This window comes from Ictalurus furcatus, chromosome 10, assembly GCF_023375685.1.
Source record: "Ictalurus furcatus strain D&B chromosome 10, Billie_1.0, whole genome shotgun sequence".
Lineage (NCBI taxonomy): Eukaryota > Metazoa > Chordata > Actinopteri > Siluriformes > Ictaluridae > Ictalurus > Ictalurus furcatus.
Genome location: NC_071264.1, coordinates 25,147,228 through 25,168,704, shown reverse-complemented (window position 1 = coordinate 25,168,704; position 21,477 = coordinate 25,147,228). Strand labels below are relative to the sequence as shown.

The following is a 21,477-nucleotide window of genomic DNA, read 5'->3' as shown; positions in this document are numbered from 1 at the left end:
TGGCTTCCCTGTGACCCTGTGTAGGATAAGCGGTATGAACATGGATGGATGGATGGATGGATGGATGGATAATTCTACATAAAACATTGTTGATTTTCATATCAAAATCTGACTATCAGCAGTGCCTTATATTTATATTCACATCACCCATAATATGCAGAAATTTATGGAGAGACCTGCACCTGGCTTACAATTGCATTGGCTTTTGAAGCGAATCTGGCCCTTTCCAATATGGCGGACACATCTACTGCGACTAACATAACCAAAGCGACAGTCCTACGTCATGTTTGTGCGACAACAGCCGTCAGGGCATGACTTTTCCCGTCAAGTTCTTAGGCACTCTGTGAAGACTTGTTTGTTCTGTTTTGTTTTGTTTATTGATATCAGTCCGTGTAGCGGTCAGGTTCGGGATGTCTCTTCACAGATTACTAAGATGCAAAGTAAATATTTGGAACCCTTCCGGTTACCGCTGTTTGCTATTTAGCTAGCTAGAAAGCTACAACTGTGTGTATGGAAGATTACTGTTAAATGGTCGCGCGTGCTTATGTACATTTGTGCACGAGGGTCTGTATTCATGCGTTCTTGCACAAATGAAATCATAATAATACAGAAAAATCCTAATGTTGTGTGTGTTTTTGCGAGAACTTCAAAATCTACCACTATAAGCACGCATGAGTATTTTTTGTAAAAAAAAAAAAAAAAAAACAACAACAACAAAACAAATAATAATCTTACTCCATACTGTAAACTAGCTTGCTATTTTTGATTTTTTTTCAGCAGCTACTTAGCTAGCAAAGAGTAGACTCGACAGCTTTGCATACCAGTCAATATCAGTGTAAATGTAAAATAATAAATAGTTGCATATTAGCAGTTGCTGTGTTTGTTATCAGTTTAGATTAATTGTTGTCATTGCAGACTCTTCAGGCGTTATCATGTAGACAGACACAGAGGTCTTTTTCGACCAACACTGCAGGAGAGATCCGCATTACTAAAATACTGAAAGAGAAGTTTCCCCAAGCTTCGTCTCTCAAAGTTGTGGATATATCCGGTAAGCATTTGTATGATTAACATCTATAATCTCTCATATTTGATATAATATTACTTGTCTGCTTGTGCTTAGATGTTGTCGGTTTATTTCAGGCGGCTGCGGAGCGATGTATGAAATCCACATCGAGTCAGATGAATTCAGAGGGAAGAGAACAGTGAAGCAGCACCAGTTAGTGAATGAGGTATGTCCCAAACAGAGATCTGAAATTAGATTTAAAGTCAGGGGCACAGAATGGGTGTAAGCATGTCACAGTGCTGTTTAGAGCTGCACACAGTGTTTTGAACTCTTTTCAGGGGAAAGTAGGTAATGCATGCTCCAAAAAGTCACTACAGGTGGTCAGAGGACATCACGAATTTGCATATTACTTGGATCGTCATGATTTCCCCCCCTGCATATCGAACGTGTTGCATGAAGACAGAAAATTTTTTTGAAGACACGTTTTTGTTTTATTAGAATGCAATAGACTTCCATCTAGACTGCAACTAACGATTATTTTCATAATCGGTTAATCGGCTGATTATCCCATATTATATATAATATAAAAATTCTGACCAATCAGAACTGAGAATTCAACACCACTGCGGTATAATTCATAGTAATTCATGTATAATATGCTTTAAGATAAGTAACTGAATAATGACCTGGGACTTTAGATTACAAGGTATAAGGCAAAAATCATAAATAAGCAGTTCAATCACATTTTTTTGACTACTTGTACTTCTTTCATTACATTTCTTGCACATCATTAGCAATATAATTGTTTTGCACTGAGCTGATAAGGTCATGTAAGTTTGTTAAAGTTACTCACTGTTGTAAAAATGTATTATTTAACAGGCGCTCAAAGAAGAGATTAAAGAGATGCACGGACTGCGGATCTTCACAGAAGTTCCAAAAAAGTAGAATCTGCACTAGAGTTCTTCACTCCACCAAGCCCAGACTTATGCTGGAAACTGGTGTCATGGGTTGGACCTGATTATCACTAATGAATATATATTTTAAGTATCTCAGATAAACTATTACATGACATTAAAAAAAAAAAGTCGGAAACATCTAGAAAACCTTTGAAAGACAAGCTTTAACGGGTCTCATTTATCAATCGTTTAGTACAGCCATGTGTAAAAGTTTTTGTAGGCCAGACCAAACGAAAAATCGATTTTCTTCCTACTCACATATGTCGGTAATGCAAATCAGTCGTAAATGACCAAGTGTGATCACGACAAAGCTGATTTACATTGAGTGATGCCCACAAAACTCCATAAAAGGCAAAGCTCACAGAGTTAAAAAAAAAAAAATGACCAAAAATGATGACTAAACGCTGAAGGAACACCTCGTTAGTGTGGCTTGCTCTAAATCTTCCAGTATTTCAGTTTTGCCACTGCAGCGCATCAACCACTATAGACACACACTAACACCTCCCCTTTATATAGGGTGTCATTACTTTTGTCCTAATTGAATGGCTAGTCTTATTCGTCTTCATTTATGGATTTGTCGTGGCCTGTTTTCTTTCAAATCATTAATCTGAAATGACTAAATTTCACGCTGAAGTAAGTGATTTAAACGTCACGGTTGATTTGTAGTATTGTCGATTAATATGGTTTGAAGCCCATCGTTATACGTGTACACAAACAAAGGAGTTCTCATAGGATATGAAAGTTTTGTTTTTTTTTTGAATGAAGTGGATTTTCATGAACTACATTTGTTGTGTAAATGCTCCTGTGAATGATTTACGAATACATTCTTTGAACGCAGCTTGATAAATGAGGCCCGTTATTGTTGGTATTATTGTTCTACCGTACACACAAAACGTGACTTGAATGCTGCAATGCGCACAGAAATAACACAATATCACAAAACCACTGTTGTATCTTGAGAAAACCACATGGAAAGCAACTCAGAATAGCTATTACTGTTGGTGTTATTCACAACGCTGATGATACTTGACTAATCATAAATAATTGCCTTCAAACACTTCTGCATTTGTTGTTATTTATGACACTTCTATGTTTTTCTCCGTGCTCTGATTATGATGATTAGGAATTGAAAGCCATTAAATCCCATTCCTTTTCTTATATATGATCAAATAGTACAGATCTTGGAAAAATATCATGTATGTGTGCACAGATAAAACAGATTATGTTATCAGGCACAAACATCATCTTAAGTGTATTTAGCATGAATTTCCTTAAAAATGATGTGAATGACATGTTGATCCACAAGATGTCAGGTTTTCCTTGAAGTCCATAAACGTTAAATGTTCCTATAACCATGCACTGAACTTTTTATAAGGATGAAGCATTACCGAATAAATTTTATTTGGTACTTACAAGTGTACTTTTCTTTCTTTTCTTTTCAGTAGTAAAGCAGAAAACTGGCAGAATTATACAACTTAGCTGTTGGACAGATCCAGCGACCACAAGCGCATGTTCAAATGATACAGGAGAGAAAATCAGTGTTTTGCAACGACCGTCTCAGTCTCTGGGTTTGAACCCTATTAACTGAAAAGAGTGCGTACATGCCCAAAGCTAAGAAGGAGTTTGTAATTTTGTACATGGAGGAGTGGTTCATGATTCTCTACATTGTCATTAACTAAGCCATTAACAGAAAATGGCTTGGTACTGTTATGCTTTCCAGAGGAGGCATCACCATCCCTATTTATTGTGGAGTACCAATAATTTTGAAACCAATATATTTATTTTTTAAAAAAAGAAGTAATTTTTGTTCAATTACATAAGTGCCAATAATTTTGAAGTTGACTGTATCAGAACTAGATAATAGGATTGCCTTTTCCTGCAAGTGCTGCTGATTTTTAAAAACGAAACACTTGATAATATACACAGAATATTGAAAATGCAGTGGGAAAAATTGCTCATTTCCATCGTTGCTCTAGATTAAGTTTCTTGAGTGAATGCTTAGACATGCAGGATCTCATATGCCTCCCATTGCAACTTTCAATGTCATAGCAGTATGGATTAAACCTGAGAAGAACACATCTAAAGCGCTTTCATTGGGTAGAATTATGGTACATCATCCCTTAAAGAGGCACTGGGTAGAACTGAAACTCTAAACCACCCTGCCTTCAGGCTTTGGTACAGTAACCCTGGGATGATTTGTTTATTCATTAACCCCACTCACCTCCCATCCATGCTCATGTACATGGAACCCTGCGTCCTAGACATGCTCATGTACACGAATCCCCACCTAACAGGAAGAATTTGTCTTTATTTGTCAGGTTAGCGAACTGTTAAACTGCTAGTTAATTGGATTATAATATAAAATGAACTCCTGCTGTCATCCACACAACCTCATTTTATAAAATGTGTATTTTATGAACATTTATGGGCTAAACACTAAGAGACACAATTTAACTATGAAATCCAAAGGATAACAATATCCCAAGTGATTTTTTTTTTAATCTCACAATTTAATAACAGCTCTGGCTTTAGTTCAGCCAAGTGACTAGTTACAGGAGTTAGCTAACCTAGTTAGCTTACAAGTATTGTCCAACAGCAATGTTGAATATTCAGTTCTGATTGGCCAGGATTTACATTTACGGCATTTGGCAGACGTCCTTATCCAGACTTACATTTATCTCATTTATACAACTGAGCAGTTGAGGGTTAAGGGCCTTGCTCAAGGGCCCAGCAATGGCAGCTTGGCAGGGCTGGGATGGGATTTGAACTCACAACCTTCCAATCAATAGTCCAATGATAACCACTGACAGATGTTATGGCGGCAAGGTTTATATTAAAGCACTTGTTTTAACTGAGAGAAAAACAGCACTGTGGTATACAGAAACTTGTATGGCGGACGAGCCACATATACAGATTAAAAAAGGTGCAGAATTGTTGATATGACTTTGAGGAGATGTTTATTTCGCCTTCTTGGATGGAGTCTCCAGTGTCAGTGCTGAGACTTGGCGCTCTCAGGTTAATTGGTACCAGGATGAGCTGTATTTTTTGTTGTGTTCACTATAAGAGAAAGAAACAGATTGAAGGAATGACTGTTTATAGCTGCTATAATGTAAGTGATAATAGGAAACTTGTTTTTCAGATGTTCCACAACATTAAACATAAACGGATAAAAAGTATGACATGACTGTTTAATCAATAAATAAATAAACAGTGTTGGCACTGGCATTGCTGTGGTTTTAGGGGAATAAAACATTTTATAATGTGCTGTTATTGGAGCAGTAACAGTAACTGCTTCACACTGGGCTGCCTGATGTGGATTATTTTCCTGTGTCATGTTTTATTCCTTACTTATTACAACCTAAAAGACTGTTTATTCAAAAATTATTGCTTTACCTTGTGGGCTAACTAAATGAGGAGGTAGTGACAGTCATTAATCAAAAGAGATAGTCATTAATCAAAACACTATTGATTTTAGTAGAGCTAAATTAGCATCCTGCACAACAGGTTTTTCTCTCCTTTCATTTCTTCACGTATTATTATTATTATTCAGAACAGTATGTTGTTTTTTTTACTCACAGCCCTCACAAACAAGCTATTATAAATACTAAAAGTAGTGAGAAACCTTGAGGGAAAGTTTATAACAAGCTTGTGAGGCAAAGGCTAATACTGTATACACCAGCTTCAGGGATTAATTTTACATTGTTTTAACACACAAAATATATATATATAAAAAATGGCCTCTTGCATCTTAATGAACTGTACTGTTAGGCTTTTAAATGAAATAGTACGCTAGTAAAACAATACTTTTTAAATTGAGGTGATAGATACAGTGCAGTAGGTGAAGTGTTTGTGAGGAGGCTAACACTTCAACACTTTTCATAACAGTCTTAGCCTAGTTAAACTACCATAACAGGTTGTTATGAATATACGCTTTATTTTATAACTTTTAATTGTAGTAATTTTGCTGTAGTTTTTGTTTAGAGTAATATTTCCAAGAGACTTCGAGAGAAGGGAATAAGTAGGAGGTGGTGTAGAAATCTTTCAGCAGCACAACGAGTCTGTATTCGCTTTCTGTACCATTTTTACGGTATCTTCTGAGTCTACCGTAAATCTTGGAATAGCCCGAGCTGAGGACCGCTACTCTCCGGGCAGAGTTGAAGTCGCGCCAGACCTGCTGGAGGAGCATCGTGAGGACCGCTATACCGGCAGAGATGGCGAAGGAGGGAACAGAGACAGCGGAGGAAACCGAGCAGATGATCGAGAAGAACGGAGCTAAAGAGCCGGAGAGCACCGTTAATGCGCCAGATTCAAAGGAAATGCGCGCCGTGCTGCTTTCAGGCTTTGGAGGTCTAAACAAACTCAAAGTGACCAAGAAAGCCATGCCTGAACCCCAAGAAGGAGAAGTCAAAATTCGGGTTAAAGCATGGTACAGCATGTTTAATCATCCTTTCCCCCCCTTTCTTCTTCTTCTTCTTCTTTAAAAAATATATATATATTGTTTATGTTTTTAAAATGTGTTTGGGAGATGTTGAATATGACTGTGTGTTTTATAGCAACATGTTGCAATAAAACTGTCATAATGAACAGGTGTTTAAGGATAAATGGAGATGAGAAGAATCATGTCATCATTTCTGAATAGTTGAATTTCTGAATCTTTTTTAACAGGCACAATTGCAAAGATGTTGGAACATGCTGATTCATATGAGCCATTTCAGTTTTAGTAGGCTATATTGTTACCTTTTGGATAAAATGGGCTGGAGATATAAATGAGTAGATATAGAGAGGATAGCCGTGTGTGAGGGATTGCACTGTGGCTGTTAAAGAAAAAGAAAAAAAAAAAAAAGGAAACAGTCATCAGCACCATTTTGTTCACCCAGCATGAAAAAAGACAAATCTCGTTGTAATCAAAATATATGATTGTAATATATGAATTTTTGCAGCGGCTTGAATTTCCTCGATCTCATGGTACGTCAAGGAAACATTGATAGTCCTCCAAAAACCCCTCTAGTACCTGGATTTGAATGTTCTGGAATAGTGGAAGCTGTGGGAGAAAATACTAAAGGCTTTGAGGTACGTGGCATGATTGTACACTTTCGTGCACACTCGTACTGTATGTATCTAACTAGAAACCTATATAGCTAAATATACCTAACGATATAGAGATCTTTCTTTCTTTCATAGAAAATGAGAACATTTATGCTTAGGATAAAAGTCTTTACTGAAGCTGATAGGATGTGACGTATATGGTTAAATCTGACTGCAACCCTTAAGAGTTCTTTGGCTTGTCTTTCTACCAGAACCATTTTAAGGATCACGGCAGGAGATGTATCAGAGACAGTACCTTATCAGAGGGTTATCTATAGAGGATTTCAAGTACCCCTTTAGGAAGCTTTAGGAGCTCTTAACTATCCAAAGAACCCTCGGGGAACTGTGTGTGTTGCATATATTGGTACAACATGCCACTTTAGATTAGTTCCATTAAATGATCAGCCAACCACCATGATCGTTCAACATCCATGTTTATTCCTTGTAACATCGGTAGCTTATAACGACCAAAGATCTGCACACTGTTAAACATTATTACTGTTTATATTATTGCATGGTGGATGTTGCCTCGCACCTCCTGGTTCGGGGGTTCGAATCCTGCCTCGGCCCTGCGTGTGCGGAGCTTGTATGTTCTCCCCGTGCTTCAGCGGTTTCCTGCCCAGTCCAAAGACTGATGTGTTGTAGGCTGATTGGCATTTCCAACTTGTCTGGAATGTAATGGGTTGGCACCCTGTCCAGATTGTCCCCTGAGTGTTCCCTGGGATAGACTCCACGTTCCTCTGGCCACCCAGTGTTGTATGGAAAATGGATGGATGGATGAAACCACCTAAAAACTACACCATTTCTAATAATGAATACACTCCCTTAAGGGTGCTTGGGTCGGCCCTCTTTGAGAACCCTGAAACATTTTATGTAGAGAACCCCTTTTATAATAGATTCGATTTTAGACGGTTATGCAAATGAGATATCATTAACTCATTCCCTCCCATTTTTCTCTGACTTCCTTCTAGATAAGTGTACATTTTTTTACGGTGTGCTTTCAGATCGGCGACCGGGTAATGGCCTTTACAAACTACAATGCTTGGGCCGAGGTGGTGTGCACGCTGCAGGATTGGGTTTATAAAATACCTGATGAGATGACTTTCCCAGAGGCTGCTGCTTTCTCTATGAACTTTGTGGCTGCGTACATGATGCTGTTTGAAGTGGCCAATCTCCGGGAGGGGATGTCTGTATTAATTCACTCAGCAGGGGGAGGAGTGGTAAGCCTTTCAGCCTGGGGTTATGGGTATGAGGACATAAAAACAGCACCAGAGGAGGGGGAAAAAAAACACTTTAATACTAGGATCTTATTATTTTAATATTTTAGGCTTATGACATAGTTCTTGGTGGTTATGGGAACATACTGAAGCACATCCAAGAAAAACTTTTATATAAGAATATCACTATTGCAGTGTTTTATAGTTATTGTGTAAGCAATAAACCATAAAATGTTTTATTCCTATTATAACAGCAATTTGGCAACAATTACAGTTTTCTGTGTATCAAAGAATGCCATCATACTTTTTTAATCCACTTATAGATACAGTTAAGGATGTAGAACATCCACGAAACAAGTTCCTGTATTCACTTAAGCTATAGCAGCTGTTCCTTCATGTTCTCTTGAAGTTAATACGTTTTTAAAATAGTGCTTACACTAGAGACTCCTTCCAGAAAAGTTGAATAAACATCTCCTCACAGAAAATCTCACCATCTCAATGACTATATCTCTTTTATTCTTAAATAATAACACATTTCTATCCAATCAGGACTGAGAAATAAACAGCACTGTGGTATGAGAGTGTTTATTTAATAAAAGTAAAAAAGCTACATTCATGCAAAATATCAATGAAAGATTTTTGTAAGAAAAGTCACTGTGTGGATGTTGACAGAACTGATGTTTGGACACAGTCCTGCTGTGTCCTGTGTTGTTCCACATACTCCCAATGCATAATTTAATATTGCTGTGCAGAAAATCAAATCACTTCTGTCAAGGATGTGCTGTATTAGTTGTATGAACATATGAACGCTTAATTAAATTATACCACCGTCGTCATTTTCAATATTGCACACGCCGAGTTTCTCGTGTTGTATTATTTCCAATTTTCCTCGGTGACAGTTTTAATGCCGAAGCCCTCTCCTGTTTATTTATGTATGTTTTGTTTTCAGGGTCAAGCTGTTGCTCAGCTGTGCGCCACCGTCCCCAGCGTCACAGTGTTCGGCACGGCCTCTCCCTTCAAACACGAAGCCATTCGGCACTCCGTCACGCACCTGTTCGACAGAAACCTCGACTACGTAGCAGAAGTTCGAAAGTAAGCAGACCGACGTCTATGCGTGTATGTTGTGTGGACCGATTTTAAACCAAAGATGATTTGTGGCCCATTTTAATGTGTGTTCTCCAATTCGACGGTTTTTCCAAGGATTTGGTTGCGTGTAGGTACGTTAAAGATGCGACGTGAGGCAAAAGATGGTGCGCTTAGAAAGGAATGGAGTGTGTGAATGATCAGGATATGATAATGTGAGTCACGCTCGGAGGACAGCGCTGGTCTGAGGAGGCAGACGTTTACCTTCTCTGGATCTGTGTGGCTGCCGTCCCCATGGCAACACTCCGCTCGACTGTAGTGCTTTAATAGAAGGAGGGGCACCAGAACACTCATTCAAACACACACACACAGAGGCCTTGAGCCCTTGCCCCACAGTAGACTTTCCCTAGATATTACTTAACGTAATTTCAGATTGCAGAAGAATAACGTCATGTTGGCCAGGTTTCCCTCTGAATCGTCTTACTTCGCATATTGGCAGTAATTCAACAAATCTGTTCATTTCAGAGTCATTTCTGATCTGCCAAACACGCAGCAAGCATAGAGCGATTCAGTTTTAGTGTAACATTAGCGCTCCATCCAATCAATATGAACACCCTGAGATCCACGCTCAGCTTCACGTGCTGATTGATATCGCTCCAGTAAAGCCCTTGTGCACATTCGAGTGCTAATAAACCAAAGTAAAACGAGTAGGAGAGCGGAGATTAATACTCCTTTCATCTCCGTCGCCCCACATTCCTCTCAGGATCAGGAGAAAAGCAAAATTAAATTGCTCTTTCAAGTCGGTCCTTATAATAGGTGAGACTCTTTGCATCACAAGGCCACAATGCAGGCGGTCCAAGCCAGAACAGCCGAGCAGAAAAGAAAAAGGCCTTGGGACCACTCCATCTTAATGACATGGTTCTCATGCCTTTCAGCTTGTCTTGTTTGTCGGACTCAGCATTGAAAACTGTTCGGTCTTGATCATGTCGAATTTCTGCCTCTTGTTTAGTCATTAGTCAATAGTTCCCTTTCCATGGGAAAGGCTGATTGCTGCAGACTGAAACCCAAACTATGTAGAAGTATAATGAATAGAAGACCAACATCATTTAGGATAAAATTAAACATGCGTTGACACTGTTGTTTTCAGATGTATTTATTTTTTCATTTATACTCATACTAATACAGATACAAGTAACCTACCTACCTAGGGTTAATCACGGACATGTTGTTTAGCTCTGGTAATATCGGTTGCTGCTGTGAGCTGTTGGATGTGCTGACATTTAAACCGCATCTTCAAATAGAGAGAGCAGTATCAGGGAGCGTAGTCATTAAAACTTAGCGCATTGAGTCATGAATCGCGCCTCAACTCGTAAAGTGTAGACTCTGGAGAGCAAAGGGAAAAGGATGTGCATGTGTCTAGGTGCTCAGTGCTCGCAGAAGTGAAACACTCTCTATCTTGCGCGACAGTTTCTCTGGACACTCGCTTCACTTCTCCTGCTTCGTGGATATTTTTCAACGACAACGCTCGCTGATACTGCTGTAGTTCCTCCTCTGGATATTTGTGTTGTTTGTTTATTAGCATAACAGAGTATTCTAGTTTCACGTCACATAGTAGAATGTGGTGTCGAATGTTGGTGTTGCGACATTTTAGCACAGATTTTTTGGAAAAATGAGCACGGTATATCAGTAGCGATCTGGATGCATTCCTTGGTAAAATGATTGACTAAACAGTAATGATAATCCCTTCTCTCGCTTAGGATCTCCCCTGAAGGAGTGGACATTGTTCTCGATTGTCTGTGTGGGGAGAACACAGGGAAAGGTTTGAGTCTCCTGAAGCCCCTCGGGACTTACATCCTTTACGGTTGGTATTTTCGGTAAATCGGAAATGCGTTTGAGTGCAAACGTTTTCGTCCTCCATGGTTATTGGGTGGAAGAAATGAAAAAAAATATAGAGGGCAGGGGGGGTGGTTAAAAAGGAAATGCGTGTGTGTATCCTGCAAAATGATTAACAATCCAAAATGTAAAGCAAATTCACCGAAAGCATAGTTTGAAAAGAACCAAAAGTCAAACAGTTAGTTTTGCTGTAAGCTTCTGGCTCGTTGGAACTGATCTGAAGGCAGAGTTGTAAGAACTACGCCAGCAAGAGTGGCAAAATGTTTGCCAATAATTGGCTGAGGATCCGAAATCTGGTCTGTCGTTATGGAAGAAAATTATTGGCGAATATGTATTTCATGTTCAGAATGGGAAATGCACATTTTTGTACCCATATCATTTTGTTTATTTTTTAAAACTAACGTGTTAATATTCGTCAATGGACAATCTTTGTTACTTTTACTAGTGAAAATGAACACACTAAAGGTCTCGCTGCAAGAAATAATAGTCCTTCTTTTTTATTTTGTCCTAAGGGTGGGAAAACCTTTGCAATCCACTGTGTCATTTATATCCCGGAAAAGGAAAAGAGTTCAAAATGACATCGACTACCATTTGACAAAGATAGATCCAATTGCAACGAATATTCTTTATTAACCGATGATAAAAACAAACTTTGCCATTTTACTTCTGGACATATTAAAGCATCCGTTATCCGTGTGTGGTCCAGTAATGATGATTAGAATAGAAATACAGTGTTAAGGTTCATGCATAAGGGAAGAAAAAAAAAAGATTAATGATTAAGACCTCCTGCTGAATCAGAGGTCTGAATTTCTAACCCTTTGGCTCTGGTTTGAAACGAACTACATGCAGCGTATAAGGACAAAATGGTAGTTAATTCACAGAATGTTAGTAGTTAATAATGAATAATCCCTGAATTTTATGTTGTAGCGTGGACCTTTTAATTGGCGAGGAAGCTGTCAGGTCTGACAAACACATATCGCTGCATCGCAAATGAATTCATTATGCTGTACGTTTACATGGACAGCAGTAATCTAATTATTGATCTTATTCTGAATAAGACAATATTCTGATTAAGGTGTTTACATGAGTCGCTTTTAGAATACTCCTTTCATGTTCATGTTTTACATGTTATAGAACATAGAGCGATTAACAGCACACGTCATTACATCCCCACGCCACGCCGTCCGACGTTCCCTCCAGAATTTCGCGTATCGACATACAGTTGGTCTTCGTTATGGAACCGTATACAGTTTTGGGTGTTTCATTTTTAATTTTATGGAAGCTTCAAGTGCAGTTAATTATTTGTCATGCTGTACGTGCAAATAGACGACTGCTTGAAGCCGTGGGCTGCGTCCCAAACCGCATACTTACCTATTATATAGTATATAGAGATACATGTATTTCACCTACTATATAGTAGGTAAGTATGCGGTTTGGGACACAGCCGTGCTCTCTTGTTTGCCGTCAAACGGTTGAGCATTGCCGTGTGTGATCGTGTCCTGTCGCTAAATGCGGTGAAAATTCCCACACGACGTTAATAATGTGATTAAGGTGTGTACATGTCTGTAATGCACGTCGATAATGCGACTAAAACAGGAGTACAAATTTTGTGTTTACTTTGAGTATGACTTTAGTCGGATTAAGGTCATCAATAATCACTGTTTACATGCTAGTTTCTTAATCAGAGTATCGTCTTAATCGCGTTAATATCGGATTATTGTTGTCCATGTAAACGGTAAAACGGTGTATCTGTTATTTCCCCAAAGCAGGAGTTTTATCTCAGGCTATAACTTTGTGATTTACTTCAATGCTTGTAGGTTCTTCAAACATGGTGACAGGCGAGACGAAAAGTTTCTTCACCTTCGCCAAATCTGTAAGTGCTACCCGGACTGTCGTTTATTCCTCGTTCAGTCGATTTAAACACCATCCTTTTTTTTCCCGACGCAACTTAACTTCTCATCGAATGCCAATTTGTCTCTTCATCTCCAGTGGTGGCAGGTGGAGAAGGTGAACCCCATCAAACTGTACGAAGAAAACAAAGTCATGGCTGGATTTTCGCTGCTCAGCCTCCTCTTTAAGCAGGGCGGCTGCAGCCGAGTGAAGGCCGCCGTCAACAGTCTGCTTTCGCTCTACGGTGAAAAGAAGATCAAACCGTTAGTGGATTCTCTCTGGGCTCTTGAGGAGGTAAGCAGACGAATGGAATGATGTTAACGTGGCTGGAAATCATCAAGGACATTTGCAATGTGCCGTATAGTAGCGGTTTCTCAAGATAACAGACTGTTTGTTCTAAATCTGCAGCATAGTTTAGTATCTCATGGTTTCATTAACATGTGTGCATTATTAACTTTTGAGGAAGGGATTTATAGAAGAATAGGATATTATATATATATATATATAATATATATATATATAGAATAAATATTACATGCTAAATAATAGCATATAATGGCATGTGCAATAGCTTTGCAAAGGTTCGGATATAAAAATAACATAAGCGAGTGGTGACAACAGTTACCTTTTAATACTTAACCGTTAATGATTCGTTTCTGGCTATAAAAGAAGTTGTTATATTTTGTTACGGTTTTTGATTAGCGCCATACACTCTGAACAGATGAGACACCATTTGTTTTGAATTTGACGTGAGGACACTCAACACGTACTTCTCCGTCCATTCATTTTTAGAAAAACATACTGTTTTACACCGACCAGCCATTACATAAAAACACCTGGCTAATATTGTGTAGGTCCCCCTTGTGCCACCAGAACAGGTCTGACCTGTCGAGGCAATGGACTACACAAGACCTGTGAAGGTGTGCTGTGGTCATGTGGGATCAAGACGTTAGCGGCAGGTCCTGTAAGTTGCGACGTGTTTATCCAGCACATCCCACAGATGCTCGATTGTTTTGAGATCTGGGGAATTTGGAGGTCAGGTCAACACCTTGAACTCTTTGTCACGTTCCTCAAACCGTTCCTGAACAATTTTTGCAGTGAGGCAGGGCGCATTATTCTGCTGAAAGAGGACTCTGACATTAGGGACTACCAGTGCCATGAAGGGTTGCATACGTTCTTCCATTGCTTCCTGGTCCAGTTCTGTGGCTACGCAGCCCCATACGCAGCAAGTCAGGCATGACCCTCTCGCCGGTTCACCGGTTGTCCTTCCTTGGACCATTTTTGGTAGGTACCAGCCACTGCATACCGGGAACACCCCACAAGACCTGCCATTGTGGAGAGGCTCTGACCCAGTCGTCTAGCCATCACAATTTGGTCCTCGTCAGTGTTGCTCAGATCCTCACGCTACACTTGCCCATTTTTCCTACTTCCAACACATCAGCTTCGACAACTGACTGTTCAATTGCTGCCTAATATATCCCACCCCTTGACAGGTGGCATTGTCGCAAGATAATCAATTATTCACTTCACTTGTCAGTGGTTTTAATGTTATGTCTGATCTGTGTAGTCATTAACTTTTAATCACAAGTTTTCTCCCTAATTTGGTCTTGGCCAGTTCTCATACTTTTTTTTTTGTCTGAATGCCCATTCCTGTGACTTTTTTTTTGGATCCCAATCTCAATGCACTCCACGAAATCCTGCAGCTTTAATCTTAAGAAAAAAAATCACCACAAAAAAAAAACGAGGCGTAGAAAACTAACTAAAGTCCACTCGCTTTGTTTCATTACCACTAGTCTGAAATGCATTGCTTTATCGTAGTCGACATGTTCTTTTGTCTTCCTCCAGCTGTCAATAAGAATACTGCTTCCAAGCCTGCTGTCAGTCAAAGTTTCCCCAAAGCCCAAAGGTAGTCAGGTGAAATGTGGGCAGCGGCGGTATTTTAACAGGAAGTGGCATGCTAAGCGTCATCTGTTCAGCAGTGCAATCAGGAGCTGTCAGTAAGAGCTCAGGATCGAATGACAGGTGTACTTTCCAACCTTTTTTTTTTTTATAAATCCGGTTGTGTGTTTTTGGTTTTTTTTTTCTCCCCTGCCTACGCAGCCAGACGGTCCTCCATCACTTTTGATTAAGATTAACAGACCTGCACATGTTGTGGAACCAGCGATGATTTAAAGAACTGGCTGTCATTTGCGGTTTCTTCCATTCTGCTGTTTGTATGATTGATTGATCTTTTCTCTTGGTAAGAAATATCGTTAGGTCATAATCCCAAGCCCATTTATTTATTTATTTATTTATTTATTTATTTATTTATTTACTGGCATGGTGTCAGAGCTACTTTCTTTTCTCCTTCTTATCATTTTTTCTGTGGAGTTGCATTAGGTATCTTTACGTCATGCTCACACACACACACACACACACACACGTACGTCCTTATGCTCGTCACGTTTTCCCCACATCCAGCTGGATACAGCGTTGATATCTCACTGCTCTGTTGCATCATCTGTGAATGTGTATGTGAGTGTGGACGATGTGTGTGCTGGAAAAACAAACATGCATTAGGATTCTTTGTTTTTGTGCCATTTTACGCCCAGTTCCTGCCAACACAGGCTTCAGAGTGTCATTTCTCTTATGTTTGTGTTTGTGCTTGCATTTCAGAAGAGCCTCTTACGGCTGCTAGGTGAGCAGTAACAGCTGTAAAGGTTGTGTGTGTGTGAGCAAATATAACGATGAGCTGAATTGATCATATTTCACTGCCGAATTTCCTCACAACTATTAACTTTGCTATTTTTGGGACGCTCAATGTAACGTCTCGCTTTAACTGGAGCTGCATACAGCCAAGTCACACGAGCAGCTCAAATACTTGATTTCCTACCTCCAGAGCCACAGCAAAGGATGGACTTTTAGATTCTACTTTTAAAGCCTTCAAGTAGTAAAAACTCTTCTACTATTGTCATGGGGGTTCGCCGTGCACCTCCAGGGTGCATCTCTAAATTATCCATAGTGTGTGGATGGGTGTGTGTGTGGTCTACGATGGGTTTGCACCCCGTCCAGGGTGTCCCCCACCTTGTGCCCCGAGTCCCCTGGGATATGTTCCAGGACCCATGACCCTGTATAGGATAAGCTACCTCAACACACTCCTGAAGGCTTACGTTCCCTCACGCAATCTGCGATGGGTTAACGACCTACGCTTAGTAGTTCCTATTCAGCGTGGCTCAAGGTCCCTTTCCAGAACCTTCACACTAACCGTCCCTCAGTGGTGGAACAGTTCAGCTGCACCACAGAGTGTAGCTAATAATGATGACAATAACAACGTTGGACTACATCATTCATTTTCATGTGGGATGAGATTAGAGTAATGTGTGCCCAGTGTAATTCAAAATATCTCCTTGTTACGCACAACAGACAAAAGTATGGGCCTAATCACATGACTGTGACGACGCCTTCCCCTGAGAGTGTGATCTCACTACTGTTCCTGTTAGCAGAAAGTGAGAGAGGAAGAGAGAAGGAAAGACAGTTTTATTTGAGGGAAGCAGAAAGCATAATGGAGAAGAGAAGGAGGAAATAAGAATGTGGCCTAAGGTGGCAGTCCAAGTGGAGACAGTAATATGCTCACCAGGAGAGCCTGGGATCTCATTACCTATGCGCAGTCCAGATGCTGTTGCTCTGTTTTTTTTCCCTCCCTGTGGGGTGAAGGAAGATGTCTATCTGGACGCTCAATAGAACATTAGGATCGCCGTGAACCTTTTTCAATGCTGTAGTGCAATATCTCTGCCACGGCGATGCCTTCTCATATGCCTCTTCGAGGGCTTTAAAAGGGATTGCGTACACATTTGCAATAAGTTCCATGCCTTAATTGAATATGCAAGGAATTGTATGCAATCGTGTGCTGCATTAAATGTTCTATATACTAATCGTGACCTCAGCAGGTGTTTGCATTAAATTCAGTTTGGCACTGATCCGTTTTGCGCAGGGTCAAATTTCTCAGAAGCATGTGATTCAGCTTGGCACGATCCTGCTGTGAAGCTCCACGTCAGCGACAGCTACGTGGCCGTGCTTTTAGCAACCACATCAGTTGCCATGCTAACCTGGGAGCCGCTCTGATGACTGAGTCTGGTGACCCGGTATAATGAGCACTGCGCAGCCAGTATTTGTCTGACAGCCAGAGATTTCAATGAACCCTGAGCTATTGAGATCTGCGAACATGTGTCTAAAATCGAAGCGAAGTGCCGTTTTCGTTCGTCAGTCGATTCATCTGCATGAATCTTAGTCTTAATGATTAGCATGAGGCACAGTTAAAGTCATTCTTACTTGTGTTCACAGGAAATTCTCAAGAATATTGTCAGTATGATTGATGTGATTTCGGGTGTGAAATCACACCAGATTGTGGTTCGGTCTGTGATTACGCTAAGAAATTTGAATAACGTTCATACATATTCCTGTCAAATTCTCACGAGTATTGTCGATATAATGTGATATGCACTCAACCATGTTATTACCGCTGCACATTCATGCGATTAGCCAATCAGCCGATCGTGTGGCACCGGTGCCATCCGAAAAGTCATGCAGATTCAGGTCAAGAGCTTCAATTAATGTTCATATCAAATGTTAAAATAAGCCACTTTGATCGTGGCTTTATTGTTGGTGCCAGATGGGCTGGCTTGAGTATTTCAGAAACTGCTGATCTCCTGGCATTTTCACACACAACAGTATATAAAGTTTACAGAAAATGGTGGGAAAAACAAAACAACAAAACGTTGATGAAAGAGGCCAGAGGAGAATAGCCAGTCTGGTTCGAGCTCCCAGGAAGGCTACTTTAACTCCAAATAATCAGTCTTTACGTCCGTGCTGAGCAGAAAAGCATCTCAAAACGCATAACGCTCCCAACTTTGAGGCAGCACTCAAGTGCTTCATTTGCTTATACCACAGCAATTAGACAACATTTACACTTCGTATTTATTAAAGAATGAACGGTTATACTTTTTAACCATTTACAGCTACATATAATGCTATGGTACGTCCTTGAGACAAGGTACTTCCTGCTATCACTTATGTTACACTAGCTCTAAACAGTTGTTCTGTCACCAAGCTTCTTTCTTTCTGCCTTGGAAGTTAATAAGACAAAAAAGCACATCAGTGTAAAACATTTCAGGTGGTTAACCTTAGAAGCGCAAGTGCAAAAAATGTGCAAAAAATGTTAGCTAACTCAACTTGAAGATAACCTTTGTTTCAACTCAAAAAGTTACGTTTGACAAGTTTTCCAAGTCAAAACAATGGGTTACTTTGAGTTTCGTTTTTTCTTGAAAACTTATAAACTTGAGTTCAAGATCTAAAACTCGTCTGGACAGTTGGAGAAAAGAACTAAGTTCACATAACTTAATGGGGCTCTCGTGTATTACAGTGATCTTGTGTCCAGTGTCTGAAAGCATTACGTTACAGCTTTACCTCTGACTGTTACAAAGTGCTGACACTGGAGACTCCTTCCAAAAAATGCTAAATAAACAGTTCTACAAATCTCTCTGAAGGAGCCCTTACTATAGAAATGCTGAAGTATTCAAGTGAGTTCGTTAATATAAAATTGATATTCCTTGAGGCTGGAATTATTGTCTTGTCAGAGCTGCTGTTATAGAAAATGAATAAACACCTCCTGACCAATCAGAATCGAGCAGTAAACAGTGTGTAATATAAGATTTGACATGGTGTGGTGAATTCAAGCACTTCCCTGACTGACAGTATTATTAGTATTTTCTTCTAGTAGTACAGGAAATCCTAATGTACTGTAGGTGCTTCTTTTTTTCCAGCTATAATTATACCTTGATCCAAAATGACTACATATTATTTGTTCAGATGTTTCCCCCAGCCTCATCACACTTGTAATTAACACCAGGTTTCTGTGTGACCGCTGACTGAACTTTTGTATGTACGTATAATTGCTGCCATCGTCAACACAACCCCATGCCATGATGCATTAACCAGCTCGGTCTGTTATTACAGATACAGCTACACAAAATGCATTAGTGACTTGTCGACTAAACTGTTGCTTACAGTTCACTCGATGCGTTCGTTTTTGATTTTCCCTTACTGACATTTTCTCACTCTGCCGCTTATTACGTGTAACAAAATCAGTCCCATCTAAGATCCATACAATTCAATTAGGTCTCTAGTGCTTTTCCCTCTAATTGAATTACTCAGTCTGTCATACGTTATTCGCCATGGAACAAAACCTGTCAAGGGTGAAATGACTAGTGAGATTTCAAATAGTGTGTAACTGTGGTGAGGTTGGCGAGCCATTTTTCTCTGATTATAAAACGGTGGGTTGTTTGTGAAAGGAGCACCCGGTGGAACTGAACAAGAGGAATCTGACCTTATGTAACATTGCAGAGATTTTATTATCTGTGCAAGCTTATTTCCTGAACCTGTGTAGGCTGAATCTTAAATAAAGGATTTTTTTTTTTGGGGGGGAATTATTGCACGACCAGAGCGGTAACCTCAATTCAGTTTGATTTAACGATAGAAATTGTCAGAAATCTGCGGTACAGAAATCCGGATACAGAGTTCGATTTTCCAATGAACAAGCCAAATGCAGTTGAGAAATGCAAGAAAAAAGGAAAAACCTTGAGAGGAACCACACTCAAATGGACTCCTAAGAGTCTTGGGACAGTCTTTATGATAACCGGAGCAGCTCATAGGAGCAAATCTGCAGTATCCAGGTGAAATGATGCACTAATACAAGGGCAAGACATGGGTGTAAAATTTAACATCTGCATCTTCAGGTTCTCTTTTGATTCATTTGCTTATGAGTGATGCAACCAGAGAATTGGTGGACAGGGCTTGAATCCCAGAAAGGTCATGTTCTGGTCATGGGTACGGCTCTGAAATAGTTTTTATTGGCAAAGAGCTCTCGGAATTCTTTCTAAAACACTTTATAAATAATTCGAATGGACTATCTGAGAGGAAATAGTACCAATAAATACTCCAACATTGGAGGATAAAACGTCAATCACAGAATCAGTTTTCTCTCAGCGTTAAGTCATGTATTGTTTTAAGTCAACGGGGTACAGTCCCTTCCGAAACTATTGGAACGGCAAGGACAGTTCTTTTTTTTTTTTTTTGCTGTAGAGTGAAGTCATTTGTGTTTGAGATCAAAAGATGAATATGAGAAGAGAGTTAAGGATTTTGGCTTTTATTTCCTTGTATGTATTATATGAAGATGTGTTAAACAACATAGAACATAGCACATTTTGTATCATACCACCCAATTTGTAGGTGAGCACAAATACTGGAACATGTGACTGACTGACAGGTGTTTCTTGTTACCCAGGTATGTCCTGATAGATTGATAGATTGAAACAATAAATAGCTCTGAACATCATCTCTTGGTTTTAGCCTTCAGTTTCACCTGTGAAGACTGCATTTGTTTGAGAAAGAAAGGATCTGCTCATGATCCAGACCATACAAGCTCATCTGTGAAACATGGTGGAGGTCGTGTCATGGCTTGGGCTTGCATGGCTGCTTCTGGAACAGGCTCACTAATCTTAATGGATGATGAAACTCGTGATGGTAGAAGAAACGGTTCTATGTTTTCTGTTGTTCAACACAACACATGTACATGTAAATACCGGGAAATAAAATTAATCCTAATCTCTTGTGTCATATCCATCTTTTGATCTCAAACCAAAAGATGTCTTTGGTGTATAGCACAAACAAATGACTTGGCAGAGAGGACTGTATGTTGTATTTTAAGCTTGGAGAAGGTAGGGGTTGTATTTTGGGAGCTGTGTTTCCAACTCTTTTCAGGAGAAAGTAGCTAAAGCATGCTCAAAACTCAAAAAGTTGCTAAATGATGCCATACGAAGAAGCATTTATGAATACAAAGAATTATTGTATTAGAATAGAAAACAATAGATTAGAACGTTTTTCTTAAAGAAAAGAGTAGTCATTGGTCATGGTCATCAAGAAATCCAGCAGTAAAGGAAGTAACGCTGGAACAATAAGTCATTGCAGTTCATTGTAAGTTTTTACAATAAATATTAATTCTTAGGCTATTTTTGCTCACCTTATCCCAAGCCTGACATGGAAGAAAAATTGACCAACTCTTTAGCAGGTTCTGGGGACTTTCCTTAGTAAATATTTTTGGCCTTTTCACTCATTCATCCATCAAATGGTTGATTTATGAATATTTAATGTTAACAAAATAGGAATTTTGCTCAGGATCTATTATGCTAAGAATGTTTAATTTAAGGTTTAATTTAAATGCAGATCAGGGCAATCATTCATGACCATGCAGTAAGGTTAGGTGAAATAAGTTGCCAGCTTGATTGTGAGAACGAAAGGACTTGACGCAAGCTGAAGT

General features: G+C 39.5%; 2 protein-coding genes across 2 annotated transcripts in view; both read left to right on the top strand.

Moving 5' to 3' along the window:
• The first annotated feature begins 279 nt into the window (after positions 1–279).
• Positions 280–5,133, top strand: bola3 (bolA family member 3). Its single transcript, XM_053634766.1, has 5 exons — positions 280–440; positions 916–1,048; positions 1,141–1,229; positions 1,883–1,944; positions 3,402–5,133. Exons 1-5 carry the CDS (start codon positions 411–413, stop codon positions 3,436–3,438), a joined length of 351 nt encoding a protein of 116 aa, XP_053490741.1. The 5' UTR covers positions 280–410; the 3' UTR covers positions 3,439–5,133.
• Positions 5,134–5,228: 95 nt separating this feature from the next.
• vat1l (vesicle amine transport 1-like) overlaps positions 5,229–21,477 on the top strand; it is a 35,654-nt gene continuing 19,405 nt past the window's right edge. The window contains exons 1-7 of the mRNA XM_053634765.1: positions 5,229–6,385; positions 6,900–7,029; positions 8,049–8,264; positions 9,211–9,353; positions 11,102–11,205; positions 13,055–13,110; positions 13,227–13,421. Coding sequence (XP_053490740.1) covers positions 6,171–6,385; positions 6,900–7,029; positions 8,049–8,264; positions 9,211–9,353; positions 11,102–11,205; positions 13,055–13,110; positions 13,227–13,421 — 1,059 coding nt within the window. The 5' untranslated portion in view covers positions 5,229–6,170. The remainder of the gene's footprint in view (positions 6,386–6,899; positions 7,030–8,048; positions 8,265–9,210; positions 9,354–11,101; positions 11,206–13,054; positions 13,111–13,226; positions 13,422–21,477) is intronic.